The sequence below is a fragment of the Schistocerca nitens genome, chromosome 7 (genome assembly GCF_023898315.1).
Source record: "Schistocerca nitens isolate TAMUIC-IGC-003100 chromosome 7, iqSchNite1.1, whole genome shotgun sequence".
Taxonomy (NCBI): Eukaryota; Metazoa; Arthropoda; class Insecta; order Orthoptera; family Acrididae; genus Schistocerca; species Schistocerca nitens.
The window spans coordinates 417,516,603-417,533,753 of NC_064620.1; the positions used below are offsets into that span (position 1 = coordinate 417,516,603).

At 38.2% G+C, this 17,151-nt stretch overlaps 1 protein-coding gene across 5 annotated transcripts in view; it reads left to right on the forward strand.

Moving 5' to 3' along the window:
- Positions 1-17,151, forward strand: part of LOC126194653 (mesocentin-like) — a 631,517-nt gene that overhangs the window by 590,299 nt on the left and 24,067 nt on the right. For all 5 annotated transcript variants that reach the window (XM_049932838.1, XM_049932840.1, XM_049932842.1 and 2 more), the window contains 2 exons: positions 5,720-5,830; positions 6,344-6,457. In XM_049932838.1, the coding sequence (XP_049788795.1) occupies positions 5,720-5,830; positions 6,344-6,457 (225 nt within the window). The remainder of the gene's footprint in view (positions 1-5,719; positions 5,831-6,343; positions 6,458-17,151) is intronic.

Below are 17,151 nucleotides of genomic sequence, written 5' to 3' on the forward strand. Positions count from 1 at the left end.
AGTTTCCTTACAAGCTTTTCTCAGCTCGTGAATTTAATTTATTTGTAGTTAGTTGTTAATGTTATTTGCCAGTGTACCTAACAACTCTTCACCGTTTCTCTGCTGGGTAAGCGTATTCTAAATTGAAAATTGTTAGTTATTTCTGTCAGCTTGATTCAAAGCACAATGTAACAACTGTTCTCGCTACAGCCTGAATTATCTTACATCTGCCATATTAAATCAGTTCTCATTTATGATAAGTAAGTAATAATGTGCTTTTGCTGTTTACAATGGTATTTTACTCTTTCTTTAAAAGTAATTCTATTAAGTGTCTTATTTGCAACTGCCATTAGTAACTAATGTGTCAACTTCTATGTCCCTAAGAGTCAGTATTATGTATATAGTTTTAATTTTTCCAGCTTCTGAAATAATGCATTTTTTTATTGCTGCAGTTTTGTTCAATGGCTTTGAAAGATTTGGAAAAAGGACATACAGAAAGAACAGTGTGTGCAATATCAGATGAATGAATTAATCATACACAGTAAATAATAGTTGTTAACGACTTTTAATAGAAACAATATGGAATAACTGCTATTGTACACTTAGGCTTTCGGACTCCACAGTTGACCACTGCAAGGTGTGAACAAAAAGAACAGTGAATGTAGGAAATCAAGTGAAGTCCTACTCACTGTAAGATGCTAATCAGTCACTGATATTATGAAAGTTATGGACTGTTGTATCATGTTTCCATCAGGAACATACTTCATTGTTCTTATTCTGGTAATCTGTATGCAGGTCACTTGATTTTCTTTCAGTTCCTTCAGTGTTTGATTCCTTATCCTCTCTGTAATCAGAAAACCATATTTGCTAAAAACTGAATCATTATAATGTGCCATACATTACTGTTTAGTTTAATACTGGCTTCAACTATTTGCTTTAGACCCTTTTCTTCCTCCAATGAACTGGAATATAATTCCTTGAATTTCAAGGGACTTGTTTTGTGACTGAAAATATAAAATTATTGTTTTCTTTGTATCTTTATTGACACAAAGTTGTTGATTCTGTTGTGTACTAAAACTGGCGTACTGTTGTAAAAAACATATTATATTCAAAATTTTTCGAATGCACTTCATTCACTACATATTAAAATCAAAGTTGGCTGTATACATTAAATGTTACATGTGTAGCACTTGTTTTTGGCATAATTCAGTAGATTGGTTATTCCTAGCATTAATGTAATCGGTGTTACACTCAACACACCATTTGGGTTGGATGTGATCTTGCTGCAGTTGTGTTAATGTCATTTCACATTGTCATTTTTATGCACAAGCATGTATACTTTGTGTTGTACTTTTCACAGACTGAACTGTGTAAGTAATGTTGAAAATGAAACAATTTTTGGTGTAATTCAGTATCTGTAACGTCCAGTCTAATTTCATCTGTAGCAGATAAAACACAAGCATGAACTGTGTGACTGTTAGTTCAAGTTTTATAGAGAAAGACACAAGATAAAAGAATAACTTGGGGAACATAATCCTGAGAGAACAATTGAATAACCAATGACAGCAACTGAATAACCAGTATCAGTAAAATTTAAATAATGCTGTAAACCTATGCAAACATAAGCCATATGAGAGCAGTTGGCCTCAACCACCAAAACGTATATTTTGTGGTTAACAGAAATGAATTTGTGTACCATATAGGTTTCACAAAAAGAAACTGAGTTGCTACAATGAGCCAGACAGATGAAACCAGTAAAGATAGAAGTTTAAATGCACAGTAGTAACTTTGTGTTTGTGTGTGTGTGTGTGTAAAGGGGACGTTGGTTGTGCATTATCTATTCTTAAAATAAGAAATCGAAGTAATTTTGTGTTACACAGTATTTGTTGTTACTCTAGAATGGTTTGGTAGAAGCTGGAGTTACAGTCTGACCAAAATTACTTGTTAGTTGACACCTCATGCCTTGGGCTTTGGTTCCTCTTGTCAGAGCTCAAATGCAGGCCGTACATTTTTTTCAATGCACCATGACAAAGCGACAGTTAGTTTGCAGTTTTTGAGTAGTGTCGTGTGGACAGATAATGCATTGTAGGACACTACATGCATACCATTTAGCTGTTGCTAGCCTTAACAATGAAAAGGTCCCCAGCTCATGTTTGCACCCTCCTCCCAGTTGTCTGAAATCTAACTGAAGCTCAGCTAACAGCTGATTTGGCAACATTGTAGCAGCATTTTTAAAATGATTTGATATGCTACACTCGTTTTTTTTTTTTTTTTTTAACATAATTAGTTACATCATCATGCCATGTAAATGTGTAAAAAATTAATTACTCAGTTTCTTTTGACTGCAGTAAATACCTATTGGATTCAGAACATTAATAAGGCACAGAAAAGTAGTGGAAACAGCAGTAAGCTAATAACAAAGGTTCAGATTACAGAGTACCTACATGAGGCCTTAAATCAGCAGGTCAAAATGAGAGATAAACTCAGACTGAATTGCAGAATAGTTGTGTTGAAATAAAAGTGTGGAAAAATAGACAGATCAGATGAACTGGAAGAAAAGAAAATAGGTAATAAAAATGAAATATCAGTATGGCAAAATGGATGTTGATAGTCAGCTATAGAGAGAGGACAGAATTTAAACACTTTCAGCCATCGGTTTTTTGACTGTTCTGATACTGTTTTCATTAAGCCTTGATGCTGTGGTATATGCCTCAGCCAACTTGTTTCTCATCTTAACTGACAGAGACCAGAGACAGGGTATCATGGTTGTCAAAGTCGGTTTCAATTGCTGCTGTTAGTGAATACAGGTTAACCTCAATCTGTTTGCGTGTGGACTTTGTGAAGGAAACTGCATGCAGTGGACATTTGGAATCAGGTGTCTCACAAAAGGGCCATGGCTCACAGTAATACATAAAGTTGTTTGTCGTCAGTGGGCAAAACAACAGTGGAACTAGACAGTACTGTACTGGATGTGTGTAGTGTTGCCTGACAAGTTGTGATTTTGGCGCATTTCAAATTGTGCAAGTTGCTGAGTATCCAGTGAGCTGTTTAACCCTCACTCTACAAGGGCTTTTCTTACTGTGGCTTGGATCCACTCATATTATCATGAACGTGAACCAGAATGTTTTTTTCACCATTCTCAGTGACTAAATATTGCTCTTTCTGCTGCGCCGTCCTGATGAATACACTGTGGACACTCCTGTCTTCCAAGATGGTAACAGTCATGTTCAAAAGGCTGCACATTTATGCTCCTGGTTTAACAAACACATAGTTACCCTATGGAACTTCTGTTTGCACACTAAATCACATGATCTTAAGACCATAGAAAATGTCTGAGATTATTTGGAACAGTGAGTGAATCAGAGTAGTCGACACCCTCACATTTCGCTAGCTCTGTGTCCTAATCACAAAAAAAATGGCTTCAGATATATAAGGCATAACTTAAGAAACTTGTGGTCTCTCTTCTTCACCAAATTGAGCCCATTATGAAGGCTAGAAGCAGTGTTTAGTGTGATATCTCCTGAGGGTGACTAATTACACTAGCCAACGAATTTAAACTTTTTTTCTGGTTCTAGTTTGTAAAAGGGTGGTTTTGCCTAATTTTGGGGTCCTATATTCACCAGTAAAATCATTTTTTCTCTATCAAGTCACAGTACCTCGATACACAAAAGAACCAAAACATTACTGATGAACATTGACAGAATTAAAAGAAACAAGGCATACATATTCAGAACTATGTATGTATGTATGGGCAAGGCCCCAGTAGAAGATCTAAATTAGTTCACACCATAATTTCAACTTTAATCTCCTTTGGTATTAAAAACTGTGGAAATGATGCTCTTTATATGTTCGCCATTTCATCATTCTCCGTAACAAAACCCCAGCAGTAGTCGCCCATCATTGAATGGATCCAGTGACCTGGATAGTGGTGTTCCATCATACAGATGTGTTGGTGAAAGTGCTAACCCTGCTCATCGCTTATGGCTCCCAAAGTTTCCAGAAATAAATCAAGGTGGGAATGTGAAAAGCGAGTTTCAAGCAGAATTTAATGCCCTATGTTCTTGTAGCTGTCTTAACAGCTCATTCATAATGGAGACATTGTGTATAATCTCTTCTGTTGTTCAAAAAGCCCTTCACAATTGCTTTGAAAAAGGACCAGGTGGCTTATTTGATGTTTGTGAGTTTGATATCAAAGGTTGAATCTTGCATCAAATTTTCTTATTTGTAGTCCAATAAATACGCCTTCTGTCAGTTTTGCCTCCCTCTGCTAAGGAAACTATTCTGTCAAATGGGTGAAAGCTCAGCCTCCTTCATCACAGCTTTTACAAAGTTCTTCATAAGACTGAACTTGAGATGAAGAGAAGGCAAAAAGTTATTTTATTGGGTTCAATCAATTGATTGTTTTTGCAGATTTTCAGATTTTCCTTTCCAAGTGTGTATGATTTTCTTATAGACCATTCCTTGACTGTATTGTGGTTCTTGCTGTCACAGCTGTCCATAGGCACAAAAAACTATGACATTTTGTGAGCCCATCTTGTAAATCTGTGGCTTCAAGTTACAGACAGGAGTATATTATTACACGCTATAACATTTTGAAATGTAGATTCAGATTCTACACATCGAAACACATACTAACTGATACATCACATCCCAGATGCAAAATGGTTGTTGAGTAGTGTTATTTGTCTGATGTGTTTATTACATGTATGAAACAAAGACAACAAATCATGTTCTGAGTAATTGGAGGAAAAAAGACATGTGGAGATGGAGAGATGTATTTTGCATTTATTTTCGTATAAATTATGAACATAAAACAATGAAAGAAAAAAATTAGTCTACTGTGCACATAACTGCATTTAAAATTGAAGAAAGGCTCAGAAATTTTGCGTTATTTAAGTCTGAAGAAGAAATTGTTGAGGCAGTATTGAGTAATTGTAAATATGAAGAGTTGTGTTACAGTGAACCAAAATGATACTTATGTATTGAAAATATTTGTGCTTTGGTCAAAAAATATAGCTTCAGAAACACACAGCAGTATAAAGAGCTTATTTTCTCCATAGTGTCGTTTAGCTCCACTTTACTAATTTTGGAATAGTTTTCTTCGTCACTGTGCATGTGAAATAATGTGTGTTGTGTATTTAACACAGGCACTGTGCTTCTCAGTTTCTCAATTTAGGATTCTAGGTCGTGTCCCCCCCCCCCCCCCCCCCAGTGAAATGGGTTGCACATTATGATCATGGTGATGGTACTCAAAAGTGTGAATAACAAATGTAATTAAATATTCTGCCTACTAACTCACTGTTGTTAATGTATAAGAAATTCTAAAGTAAAGTCAAAGAGAAGTTTAGAGTATTGCTATTTTTGTTACAGCTGCTTTCAGTTTGTGATTGATGTATTGTTTATCACGAACTTGTCGGTAAGATTCAGTGTTTCTTCTGCATTTGAAACTTCGTCCGCTCATTCTTCATTGATTGGGTTACATGGATTTTTGTGATAATGCCTCTGTACAATTTTGTTGTGTACACTGATTGGGACTTGCACATTAAATGCATGATTGAATCAGGGATACATGTTATTAACACCATGCTGTTCCTGATATCAACAAGAGAAACTGCTTTGCATCACGCTTATATTGGAGAATTTTTTTTGTAAACATACATTGTCATGCAGTGACTTGCATATTTTATAGGATCAGTTGTTGCAGTCTGTGCCATACTAACTGGTCATTGGGTACTTACAGGCAGAGGTGGGCAGTGATGATGGACGATCCCCCCATGTGACAGCAACTGCTGTGACGACTCGAACAGCAACGACTCACGAGGACAAAGAGACAAATGCGAAAACTAGTCAGGTGAGAAAAATAACATTGTGCTACATTGACACGCTTGCCTACTGCTTTAGAACGAGAAAGTAAGTACTTATACAATGGAAACTCCCTCTTGGAATATCGACAATGTAAGGAAAAGATAGATTGCTGCTTACCGTCAAGATGAAATGTTAAGTTGCAGACAGGCACAATTAGAAGACACTTATATATTAGTTTCAGCCACAGCCTTCATACGAAAAAGAACACACACACACACACACACACACACACACACACACACTCTCTCTTACACCTCATGCACATATGACTGCCATCTTCAACAGCTTGGGCAGTTCGGACCATTCTGGTCTGAGCTGCCGGAGATGGCAGTCTTGTAGTGTGTTGAGGTGTGCTTGTTTGTGTGAAGGAATGTCTGTGTATTTCTCCTTCTTTTCCTGGTGAAGGCTGTGGCAGAAAGCTAATGTGGAAATGTCTTTTAATTGTGCCTATCAGCCTATTACTCATAATTATACTGAATCAAATAATGCTGAATTTCAGGTGGAAGAGAAGACAGTAGCCCACACCACAACTACAAGTGGTGCAAGGCAAGAACAACGAACTGTTACTCAGGAAGTGAGAGCTACGTCAACAGTAGTTACAACAGATCAACAGGTACTGACATACTGCTTGAAATCTTAAATAAGCATTTACATCGTTCTTGCATGTTGATGGTTGAGTGCCAGATACTGTCACATGAAAATTTCTATTCTGCATGTGGATGTCAAATGATTGATTTGATGATTGTCTCAAGTTACTGTCATCTACAGAAACATAACGATTCCTCTAGAAGTTGTTTACTTCTATGTCAATCCAGTTTCATGCATTTATTGAGAAAATTAAAATTTCTTTTCTGTGCATTTTTTCAAAATATTCTGCACTTTAGTTGATAATCTTTAGAAATTGTGTCAGTTTGCCATTGTATATTCTGTTGCAGAATGTAACCTTGTATGGCCCTAAGTTTGTGTTGCTATTATGTTATTCAAAATTTATTTTACTGAGCAAAGATTTGTGACAACTAGTCTCTGTTTATGAAATTTAAGTTACTACCATAGTATGAAATGTTCAAACAAATCATAGAAATGCAGTCAGGTGATATCACTACAGCAGCTGATATTTTGACACATGTATATCCTGTCAGTTTCAAGGCACAAATGCAATGAGAGAGTGCTCTACAAGGAAATTTAAAACGTCATTATTCAGGGCGTATGCAGAAAGACAACAGACACACCATAAACAACTAGCACTGAATATTAATCACCAATGGATGAGCTAGTAGCATTAACTTTGTCCCTACATGATTCGACCAGGAAGCGAGAAGGGCGTATAACAGGAATACCTCCATACCAAAATATAAACAATAATATGACATCATTTTTAACTGCCCCTTTACACACACAGTTACCATAATTATAGTGTGACATGTTTATGTAGCACTAAACTGTCACAGAATCAGAGATTGAGAACTTATGCAAGTGCAATGTAGTAGTCACCTGTATTTTAATCTCACTATAACAGTTGCTTTTCACTTAAAGTTAAACTAATAACTATTTGAAAAGCTTTTAGACTGATTCTTATAGCTATTAATTATGGAAGCAACAATCATGACTGAATTCAGGACAGAGGAGGAATTTTAAGTTCAAGATTAAATATTCTACACAAACAGAAAAGAAATGAAACTCATTTGAAGGCAATGTATTATTCTTTATATACAGTATGGGGTTACTGAGTGGTCAGTTTATGAATCTGAGTGTGTCCTAACTGAAGGATAATAGTTCTTCAGTATGTTACTTTACCATTTGAAGGATATAGCCAGTGCTTGCAGCTAAGTGAGTGAGCCAATCACCCTTTGGATAAATGCACTGCATGTTGTCAAACAATAGGATGGTCATGTTTTCCAAGTATCATCCTCAGTATTGCCCATTTAGCGAAATGCATAGCGCACCCATGACACATGTCCATTTGCAGTCCAAGCTCGTCGTCACTGTCTTTCTGTGCTGGCTTTGTCTCAGACATAACAAACAGTTAGTACTGAAGAAGCTATAGTGCCCTATCAAACATTCGCAAAATTAAGTGTTGTTTGAAAAGGATTTGAACATAAGTTCTTGTATTGCATCATTATATTTACATGATAAATGATTCAAATACATATAAATATTGAACAAAATATGAAACTGATAATTTACAAAACTTAAATTTATGTAATTTGGCTAGTAATTTGGCTAGTTATGAGAATAACTAACAGATGGTGCCACAGACTGGACAACTCACAATTACGGACAACCAGTACAGAAAACACTTAAAATTACCCATATTTTCAACAGATAACATTACAAACTGGTGAGCACATTACAGATGACTAGACTAATGACTAGGGTGAGGGGAGGGGGGTATAAGAGAGAGGAGGTAGAGAGAGATTAATTGCATAAGTAGCCTTATTGTTACAGGTTCCAAGCATAAATAAGAAAAAATCTCCATCTCTAATCTCAAATGCCAACAGCTCAAAGTGCACGTCATAATCTCTACATCTGTACTCCACGAGCCACATTACAGTGGAAGGTACTTTGTGTACATGTGTCACGTCTCATTTTGCCTGTTCCAGTCGTGTGTGGTTTGGAGGAAGAATAGTTTCTGGTAAGCGTATGTGTGAGTGCAGACCTCTCTAATTTTATATTTTATCTTTGCAGTCTTTTTGTGAGATATATGTAGGACAAAGAAATACATTGGTTGACTCTTCTGGGAACGTACCCTGTCGGTACCTTAATAGTGAACCATACTATGATGCAGAATGCCTCTCTTGCAGTGTTCACCACTGGAGTTTGATAAGCATCTCTGTGATGCTTTCGCACTTCCTGAATGAAACTGTAATGAAATGTGCTGCTCTTCTTTGGATCATCTCTATTTCCTTTATCAGTCCTATCTGGTACAGATCCCAGACTGACAAGCAATTTTCAAGTATTGGTCAAATGTACATTTTATAAGTTATTTCATGTGTTGATGGACTACCTTTCCCGAGGCTTCTTTCTGTGAATCTCAGTCTGGTATCTGGCTTACCCATGATTGATTTGATGTGGTTCAGTGATTGTTCTGCAATTGTGTAATCATACAATAAAGAGTATTTCTATGTGTTTGCAATTTAGAATATGCTACATTTGTTTATGTTGTGGATTGATTGCCACTCTCAGCACCAAGCATTGAGATCTACGTCTACGTCAATATTCCACAAGCCACCTGATAGTATGTGGCAGTGGCTATGTCTGGTGCCACTAACTGGTCTTCCTTCTCTGTTGCATTCATGAATGGCTTTTGTGAAGAGGGATTGTGCGTAAGCGTTTGCATTAACTCTAATATCTCAAATTCTCTCATTGCCTTGCATCAGTCCTACCCAGTTAGGGTCCCAGATTGATGGACAGTACCCAAAAATCAGTCAAACAAGTGCCTTGTGAGCTCTTTTTTTGTGAATGAATTACATTCCTTTTCCTCGTGAGTCTCAATCTGGTGTGTGATTTACCTACTGTTTGGTCCTGCGCAGTTCTTCCTGCATTTCACTCCAATTTTCTAACAGTGCAGCTTCTCTTTGTATGACCGAATCATCTGCAAAAAGCCTCATGGAACTTCCAGTGTTTTCTCTCCATTCGGAATGACATCCTGTGTTGTGTGTGCTAGAAAATCTTCAGTCTAATGACACAGTTGGCCTGATATTCTGTATGGTCATATTTTGTTCATTAAGTGGCTGTGTGAAACTGTATTGAATGCCTTCTGGAATTAAAGAAACCCAACATCTACATGAGTGCCTGTATGTTCTGCTTTCTGGATGTTGTGGATGAACAGAACGAGCTGGGTCTCCCATGTACGTTGTTTTCGAAATCCATGGTGATTGTTACAGAGGAAATTTTAAGTCTCTAAAAATGTTATAATATGCTAGAATAAAACACCTTCCAAAATTCTACATCGATGTGAGAGCTAATAGGGCTGTAGTCTTGTGTATCTGTTCGACAACCCATCTTGAAAATGGGAATGATCTGTGCTTGCTTTCAGTTATTAGGAGCACTTCATTCCTGAAGAGACATATGGTCCGCAGCTGCTAGAAAAGAAGCAAGTTCTTTCACATACTCTGTATGGACTCAAATTGGTACATCCTCAGGTCCAGTGATCTTTCTTCTATTAAGCACTTTCAAGTGCTTTTCTGTCCCTTGGTCATTTATATTAATATGTCATTTTATCATTCGTGCGAATAGGAACAACAGTGCAATCTTCCTTTGTGAGACAATATTTGAGAAAGACATTTAGTAGATAGAATTTTACTTTCAAATTTATTGAGTGCTTCTTGCATAGCCCTCCTTATGCTAATTTTGGTTTTGTTTAGCTTTTATTTGTCTGTGAGGCTTTGACTATATTTAAATTTGCAGTTAATCTCTTTTTGCTTTTATAGCAGCGTTCTAACATAGTTGTCGAACTAAGGCACATCTTGTTCATACCTCATAATCTTGCATGGCACATATATGTCTAAAGTGTATTGTACAGTACTGTTGACTTTGTTCCCTTAGGTTCAAAATTGTCAATGCTGGAGGTGAAATTTTCATGTTGACCTGTCAGATAATCGGAAACCTGTCTCTGTGTCTGTGTTTGTCACATTGAGGTGCCAAAAGTCATGGGATACATCCTAACATTGTGTTGCACCTCCTTTTGCCCAACATAGTGCAGCAATTTGACATGGCATGAACTCAACAAGTTATTGGAAGTCCCCTGCAAAAATATTGAACCATTCTGCCTCTCCATCCGTCCATAATTGTAAATGTCTTGCCATTGCAGGATTCTGTGCACAAACTGACCTCTCAATTATGTCCCATAAATGTTTGATGGGATTCATGTCGGGTGGCCATATCATTCGCTTGAATGTGTCCAGTATGTTCTCCAAACCTGTCATGAATAATTGTGGCCTGGTCACCTGGAACATTGTCATCCATAAAGATTCCATTGTTGTTTGGGAACATGAAGTCCATGAATGGCTGCCAATGGTCTCCAAGTTGCCGAACGTAACCATTTCCAGTCAATGATTGGTTCAGTGGGACCAAAGGACTCAGTCCATCGTATATAAACACAGTCCACACCATTATGGAGACACTACCAGCCTGCACAGTGCCTTGTTAACCACTTAGGTCCGTGCTTCATGAGATGTGCACCACACTCCAACCCTACCATCAGCTCTCATCAACTGGAATTGGGACTCACCTGCCAAGACCACGGTTTTCCAGTCGTCTAGGGTCCAACTGATATGGTCATCAACCCAGGAGATGTTGTACTGTTAGCAAAGGCACTCACATAGGTCGTCTGCTGCCATAGTCCATTAATGCCAAATTTTGCCACCCTGTTCTAATGGATTCATTCGTCGCATGTCCCACATTGATTTATGTGCTTATTTCATACAGTATTGCTTGTCTGTCAGCACTAACAAGTCTACACAGATGACGCTGCTCTTGGTCATTAAGTGAAGGCCATCGGCCACTGCATTTTTTTTGTGGTGAGGTAATGCCTGAAATTTGGTATTCTCGGTACACTCTAGACGGTATGGATCTCGGAATATTACATTTTCTAATGATTTCTGAAATGAAATGTCCCATGCATCTAGTTCCAACTACTATTCCTTGTTCAAAAGTATGTTAATTCCTGTTGTGTGGCCACAATCATATTGGAAACCTTTTTTATGAATCATCTGGGTATAAATGGCAGTTCTGCCGATGCACTGCCCTTTAATACCTTGTGCATGCGATACTACTACCATCTGTATATGTGCATATCACTGCCCCATGACTTTCATCACCTCAATGTCTTTTTCACAGGAGGGCTGGTGCTAATGCATTGTTCTGGAATAACAGATTTGCTTGGCTGTTGTAAGCATGTATGACACTTATGCTCAGTACACCATTCCTCCATGGTCCTGATCGTTGTCATATGATGTCATGTCTCCAAGGAGTACAATAGACACTCACTCTACACAAACCAAGACCATCCTTTGCAAACCCTAAAATGGCCCTAATACTAAAATGTGGTTGAAAAATGTGCTTCACACCGTTTTTAGGGGAGTATGACCATCCTGTTGGAAGTCTTATCTGCATAAGGAAAAAAGACTAAACTTCGGGGCCCCCTCTATGTTTTAATCCCTCACCCAATTCACAATTGGTCGATACGGTAGCATGTTTGTGTTCTGTCTTTCACTGTAACCATTCTGCAAAAGGTGACTTTGAGGTAGGCTATCTCGGCTGACAAACTTTCAGGGTTTGAGATGACATGGACTCTATGAACCAAGGTATGAAGTACCCCTTCATGCAGGGCTAGATGGTGGTAACTATCAACCTCAAGATACAAATCAGTTGATTTGCCTTCCAAAAAATGGCCTGTCCCAATGAACCGTCAGCCTTCTACCAGACCAACACATCAGGGAGTGTGATGTGAATATTTGGGTTCAGTGAATTCAGATGTTTCAGAAAGTGTTTAAATTATCCATTCTACTAGGCCAAACAACAAAAGTATTGTCTGCATATATAAATAAGCTAAGGAAAGATTTAAACTTTGTACTGATGTCCAAACATTTGACAGTTCTTGATTTTATAAGTTCTGTTAAAACAGGCTGTTTTTGAGTGCCTTCTGATACTGCTGAGGATGTTTGGAGAGAATCATTTTATATATTGACTGGTACATGTTCGCCAAAGAGTACTATTACAGCAGTTGGGAGGTCTGCTTCGTGTTCATTCGTAGGCCTATTGTCAGTAACATGAATGCTGTGACTTACCGTGTAGCAAAACACCTTACCGTGTAGCAAAACACCTTACCGTGTAACAAAACACCTTGCTGCTCTTTGAGATGACATGGACTCTATGAACCAAGGTATGAAGTACCCTTTCATGCACTAATAGGTTACTGTGTATGTCACATTAAGAACTTGGCAAATTTCTTACATTGATATTATAATGAATTTTGATGTGGTCTCTCTCTTGACTTGCATTCCTCTGATTCATTACAATTCATTCAGGTTAGGTTTGGTGATGGATTAATGAATGTATTTTGACATATGCGACTTCCACTTACTTTTTATTCAACAACCAGTTCTATGAACAGACAGATGGTGTTGCAGTGGAGAGTCCTCTGTCACCTGTTGTTGCCTATCTGTTCGTAAAGATTTTGATTGGTTGGTTGATTTGGGGGAGGGGATCAAACAGCGAGTTCATCGGTCCCATTGGGTTTAGGAAGGATGGGGAAGGAAGTCAGCCATGCCCTTTCAGAGGAACCATCCCAGCATTTGCCTGAAGCAATTTAGGGAAATCACGGAAAACCTAAATCAGGATGGTTGGACATGGGTTTGAACTGTCATCATCCTGAATGTGAGTCCAGTGTGCTAACCGCTGTGCCACCTCTCTCAGTTAAGATTTTGAGCAACATATACTGGAGTTGTCAGCATTGAGACCTGCACGAATTTTTAGATATATACCCAAGAACACTGTAACTTTATTGCGTGAAGAAGCATAAATACATGAGAGACAAATTACGTACAGCAGAAAACACACAAGTGGCCACCAGAGCCTTGCATTCCATCTTATGTGGTCATTATTTCTAACAGGGGACACAGCTGGCAGGTTGCACACACTACTGTCATACCAGCAGGCTGGGTGGCCTCTCGTGGCTGAATTAAGCATGGTGAACTATAAACGATTGAACTATAAAATGGTACACACACAAATTTGATAGTTAAAGCATAAACAACACTTATGATGTTTAGCCTTACGGAAGTGAGAATTTAAAAACTTTTGTAGAACATCTGAATTCAATCCATTTGAATATTAGCTTCTTGGTGGAGGTGGAAAAGGATGGTTGTCTTCTCTGTCTCGATGTGTCAATCAGGAGGAAGGTTGATTGTACGTTGGGACATTCTGTTTCTATGAAGTTAACTCACACTGATTTGTATCTTATGGCTGATAGTTGACACCGTCTGGCTCAGTGTAAAGGGGTACTAAGTACCTTGGTTCATAGCACCCATGTCATCTCAGACCCTGAAAGTCTGTCAGTTGAGTTAGCCTACCTCGAAGTCACCCTCCATCAGAATGGTTATAGTGAAAGACAGATCAAACACACATTGTGCTATCGACCAACCATGAATCAGGTGAGGAATGAAACTGCTCAAGTGACATTAAAGTCTATGGCCTTTTTGCCATATGCAGGTAGTATTTCCAAAAGGACTGGTGGTATTCTGTGGAAACATGAGTGAAATCTGTTTTTTGACCATGATCTAAGACTAGTGCCCTTTATGGATCTGTGAAGGATGACCTCAGTTTGTGGATGTGTACTCTATACCTTGCAGTAATGGCATGTCATACATTGATCAGACCATCAAGACTATGGAGGGCAGGTCTACTGAGCATAAGTGTTCCACATGCTTTCAATAGCCGAACAAATCTGATATTGCAGAACATTGCCTTAGCACCAGTCACCCCATGGAATAAAACAACAAAGAGATTCTGACATTAACTTCCAGCTATTGGGTTAGTGTCATTTAGGAAATAGTTGAGATTAAATTTGGATGTAGCTTGTAAACAGAGACAGAGAGGGTTTTTGCTTAAGTTTTTCATGGAACCTTCTGACAGCATAATGCTACTTGCTCACCTGTTGATAATTAATATTCACTATCGACAACTTCTGTCATCTTTGGTTGTATGTTGGCCCTAGTTGTTTACGGTGTGTGTGTGTGTGTGTGTGTGTGTGTGTGTGTGTGTGTGTGTGTGTGTGTGTGTGTGTTTTACCTTTTCGTATTTGCCCTACAAACCAAGGCCATGAATTTCCTTGCACAGCATGTTTTAACTGCATTTGTCTCCTGGAATGACAGGATGTCTGCCAGTCAAAATATCGGTGTTTGTTGAAGACATCATCTAGCTGCATTCTCATAAATTGTTAAATAGTCACTATTTAGTTTTTTAACCTTCTTTTAGCACCCTTCACTGTTTTCAGGTAATATCAACGCATGTATGAAGGATTCACATTTAAATTTACACTACATAAAAGCAAATAAGTGCCATGCTTTTCACTTTGAATACTCACACTTCTTACTTTTGCTAAGTGAGGCTATGGCAATCTTACCAGAATGCATTGAAGTCACAGTTTGTGTGGCTGAGATATGTGTAATAAATACTGTGTAAATCTAAATGTTCATCTTCCGTAAATGTATGTAAGATCATCTATCAAGTAAATGATAATGAAATAAGAAAGATGATGGGACTTACCAAACAAAAGCGCTGGCAGGTCGATAGACACACAAAAAAACACAAATATACACACAAAATTCTAGCTTTCGCAACCAACGGTTGCTTCGTCAGGAAAGAGGGAAGGAGAGGGAAAGATGAAAGGATGTGGGTTTTAAGGGAGAGGGTAAGGAGTCATTCCAATCCCGGGAGCGGAAAGACTTACCTTAGGGGGAAAAAAGGACAGGTACACACTCGCACACACACACATATCCATCCACACATACAGACACAAGCAGACATATTTAAAGACAAAGAGTTTGGGCAGAGATGTCAGTCGAGGTGGAAGAGTAGAGGCAAAGAAGTTGTTGAGAGACAGGTGAGGTATGAGTGGCGGCAACTTGAAATTAGCGGAGATTGAGGCCTGGCGGATAACGAGAAGAGAGGATATACTGAAGGGCAAGTTCCCATCTCCGGAGTTCGGATAGGAGATGGGAACTTGCCCTTCAGTATATCCTCTCTTCTCGTTATCCGCCAGGCCTCAATCTCCGCTAATTTCAAGTTGCCGCCACTCATACCTCACCTGTCTCTCAACAACTTCTTTGCCTCTACTCTTCCACCTCGACTGACATCTCTGCCCAAACTCTTTGTCTTTAAATATGTCTGCTTGTGTCTGTATGTGTGGATGGATATGTGTGTGTGTGCGAGTGTGTACCTGTCCTTTTTTCCCCCTAAGGTAAGTCTTTCCGCTCCCGGGATTGGAATGACTCCTTACCCTCTCCCTTAAAACCCACATCCTTTCATCTTTCCCTCTCCTTCCCTCTTTCCTGACGAAGCAACCGTTGGTTGCGAAAGCTAGAATTTTGTGTGTATATTTGTGTTTTTTTGTGTGTCTATCGACCTGCCAGCGCTTTTGTTTGGTAAGTCCCATCATCTTTCTTTTTAGATATATTTTTTCCACGTGGAATGTTTCCCTCTGTTATATTGATAATGAAATAAATTTGAAATCCTAAATCGTAAACAATTGCTGCAAATGTTTGCTCAGAAATGTATGTAAGTCACCACGGTTGTTAATGTGTATGGAGAATTTGTATTTTTGAGGCCACTACATAATCTCATTTGAAAATCTTTAGAACTATACACTTCACAAATAGGCATGAAAATCCCTTAATTGCCTTCTAACGTGTCATTCCAGTTTGAGTTACAACCACTGTGGCATTTTCTTCTAACATGGTTTCTTTTCTCAGCTTTGTATGCTTAAAAATGTCATTTTATGTGTAATTTAATATCTATGGTGGTAAAACTGTTGTTTTTCTTTTCTTCCATCTTCTTTCTATTAACAAATGGTCATCATTTGTTAGATTTACAAAGAAATCTGTTGTAATTTTGGATTATGTTTGTTTATTTTCACTCCATGGGATAACAGTTAATTTCATTCCTATGCACAAGGAATAAAAATTTAGTCCAGTTTTTGTACTCTGGCAGGCAAAAATTTCAGTCATCAAACATGAAATTAATTTCACAAATTAAGAATAGCACAAGTAAGTAGTTACAATATCATAGGAATATGCTTCATCACATATGCAGAATCAGTATATTCTTAAGTTACAAATTGCCCACACTCCGCCAGTGTAGTGTGATTACATACATTATGCCTCGGTTGCAAGACTGCTTGCATGCCAGCCGTTTGCCCACCCATAGCCATTTGTGTCCATGCGTACCCTGCTGTCCCCAGGTGGGCATGTGAGTTGGAACAGCCTTTATTATGCCATCAAATTCAAAACAGTTATCCTGATGGTTTGAAATTGAGTGACAAACCAGAACTTGAACCCAGGTCTCATTCATCGCTCATCATGATGTTTTGATTACATTATGGTCACAGTTTTCATTCAATATATTACATCGTATTTTGAACATGTTTTCTCATCTTCATGAATATCAGCAAACAGGTTAAAATGAAATATGTACTATGTAGAGCCTATTCTGAATAGTATTGGAAGGTAGTAGGAAAGTAGGTGAAGTCCTGGTGTTTTTCTTGTTGCGATGATGTAGGTCACCTCACCAATAGAATGACTTCTTAAG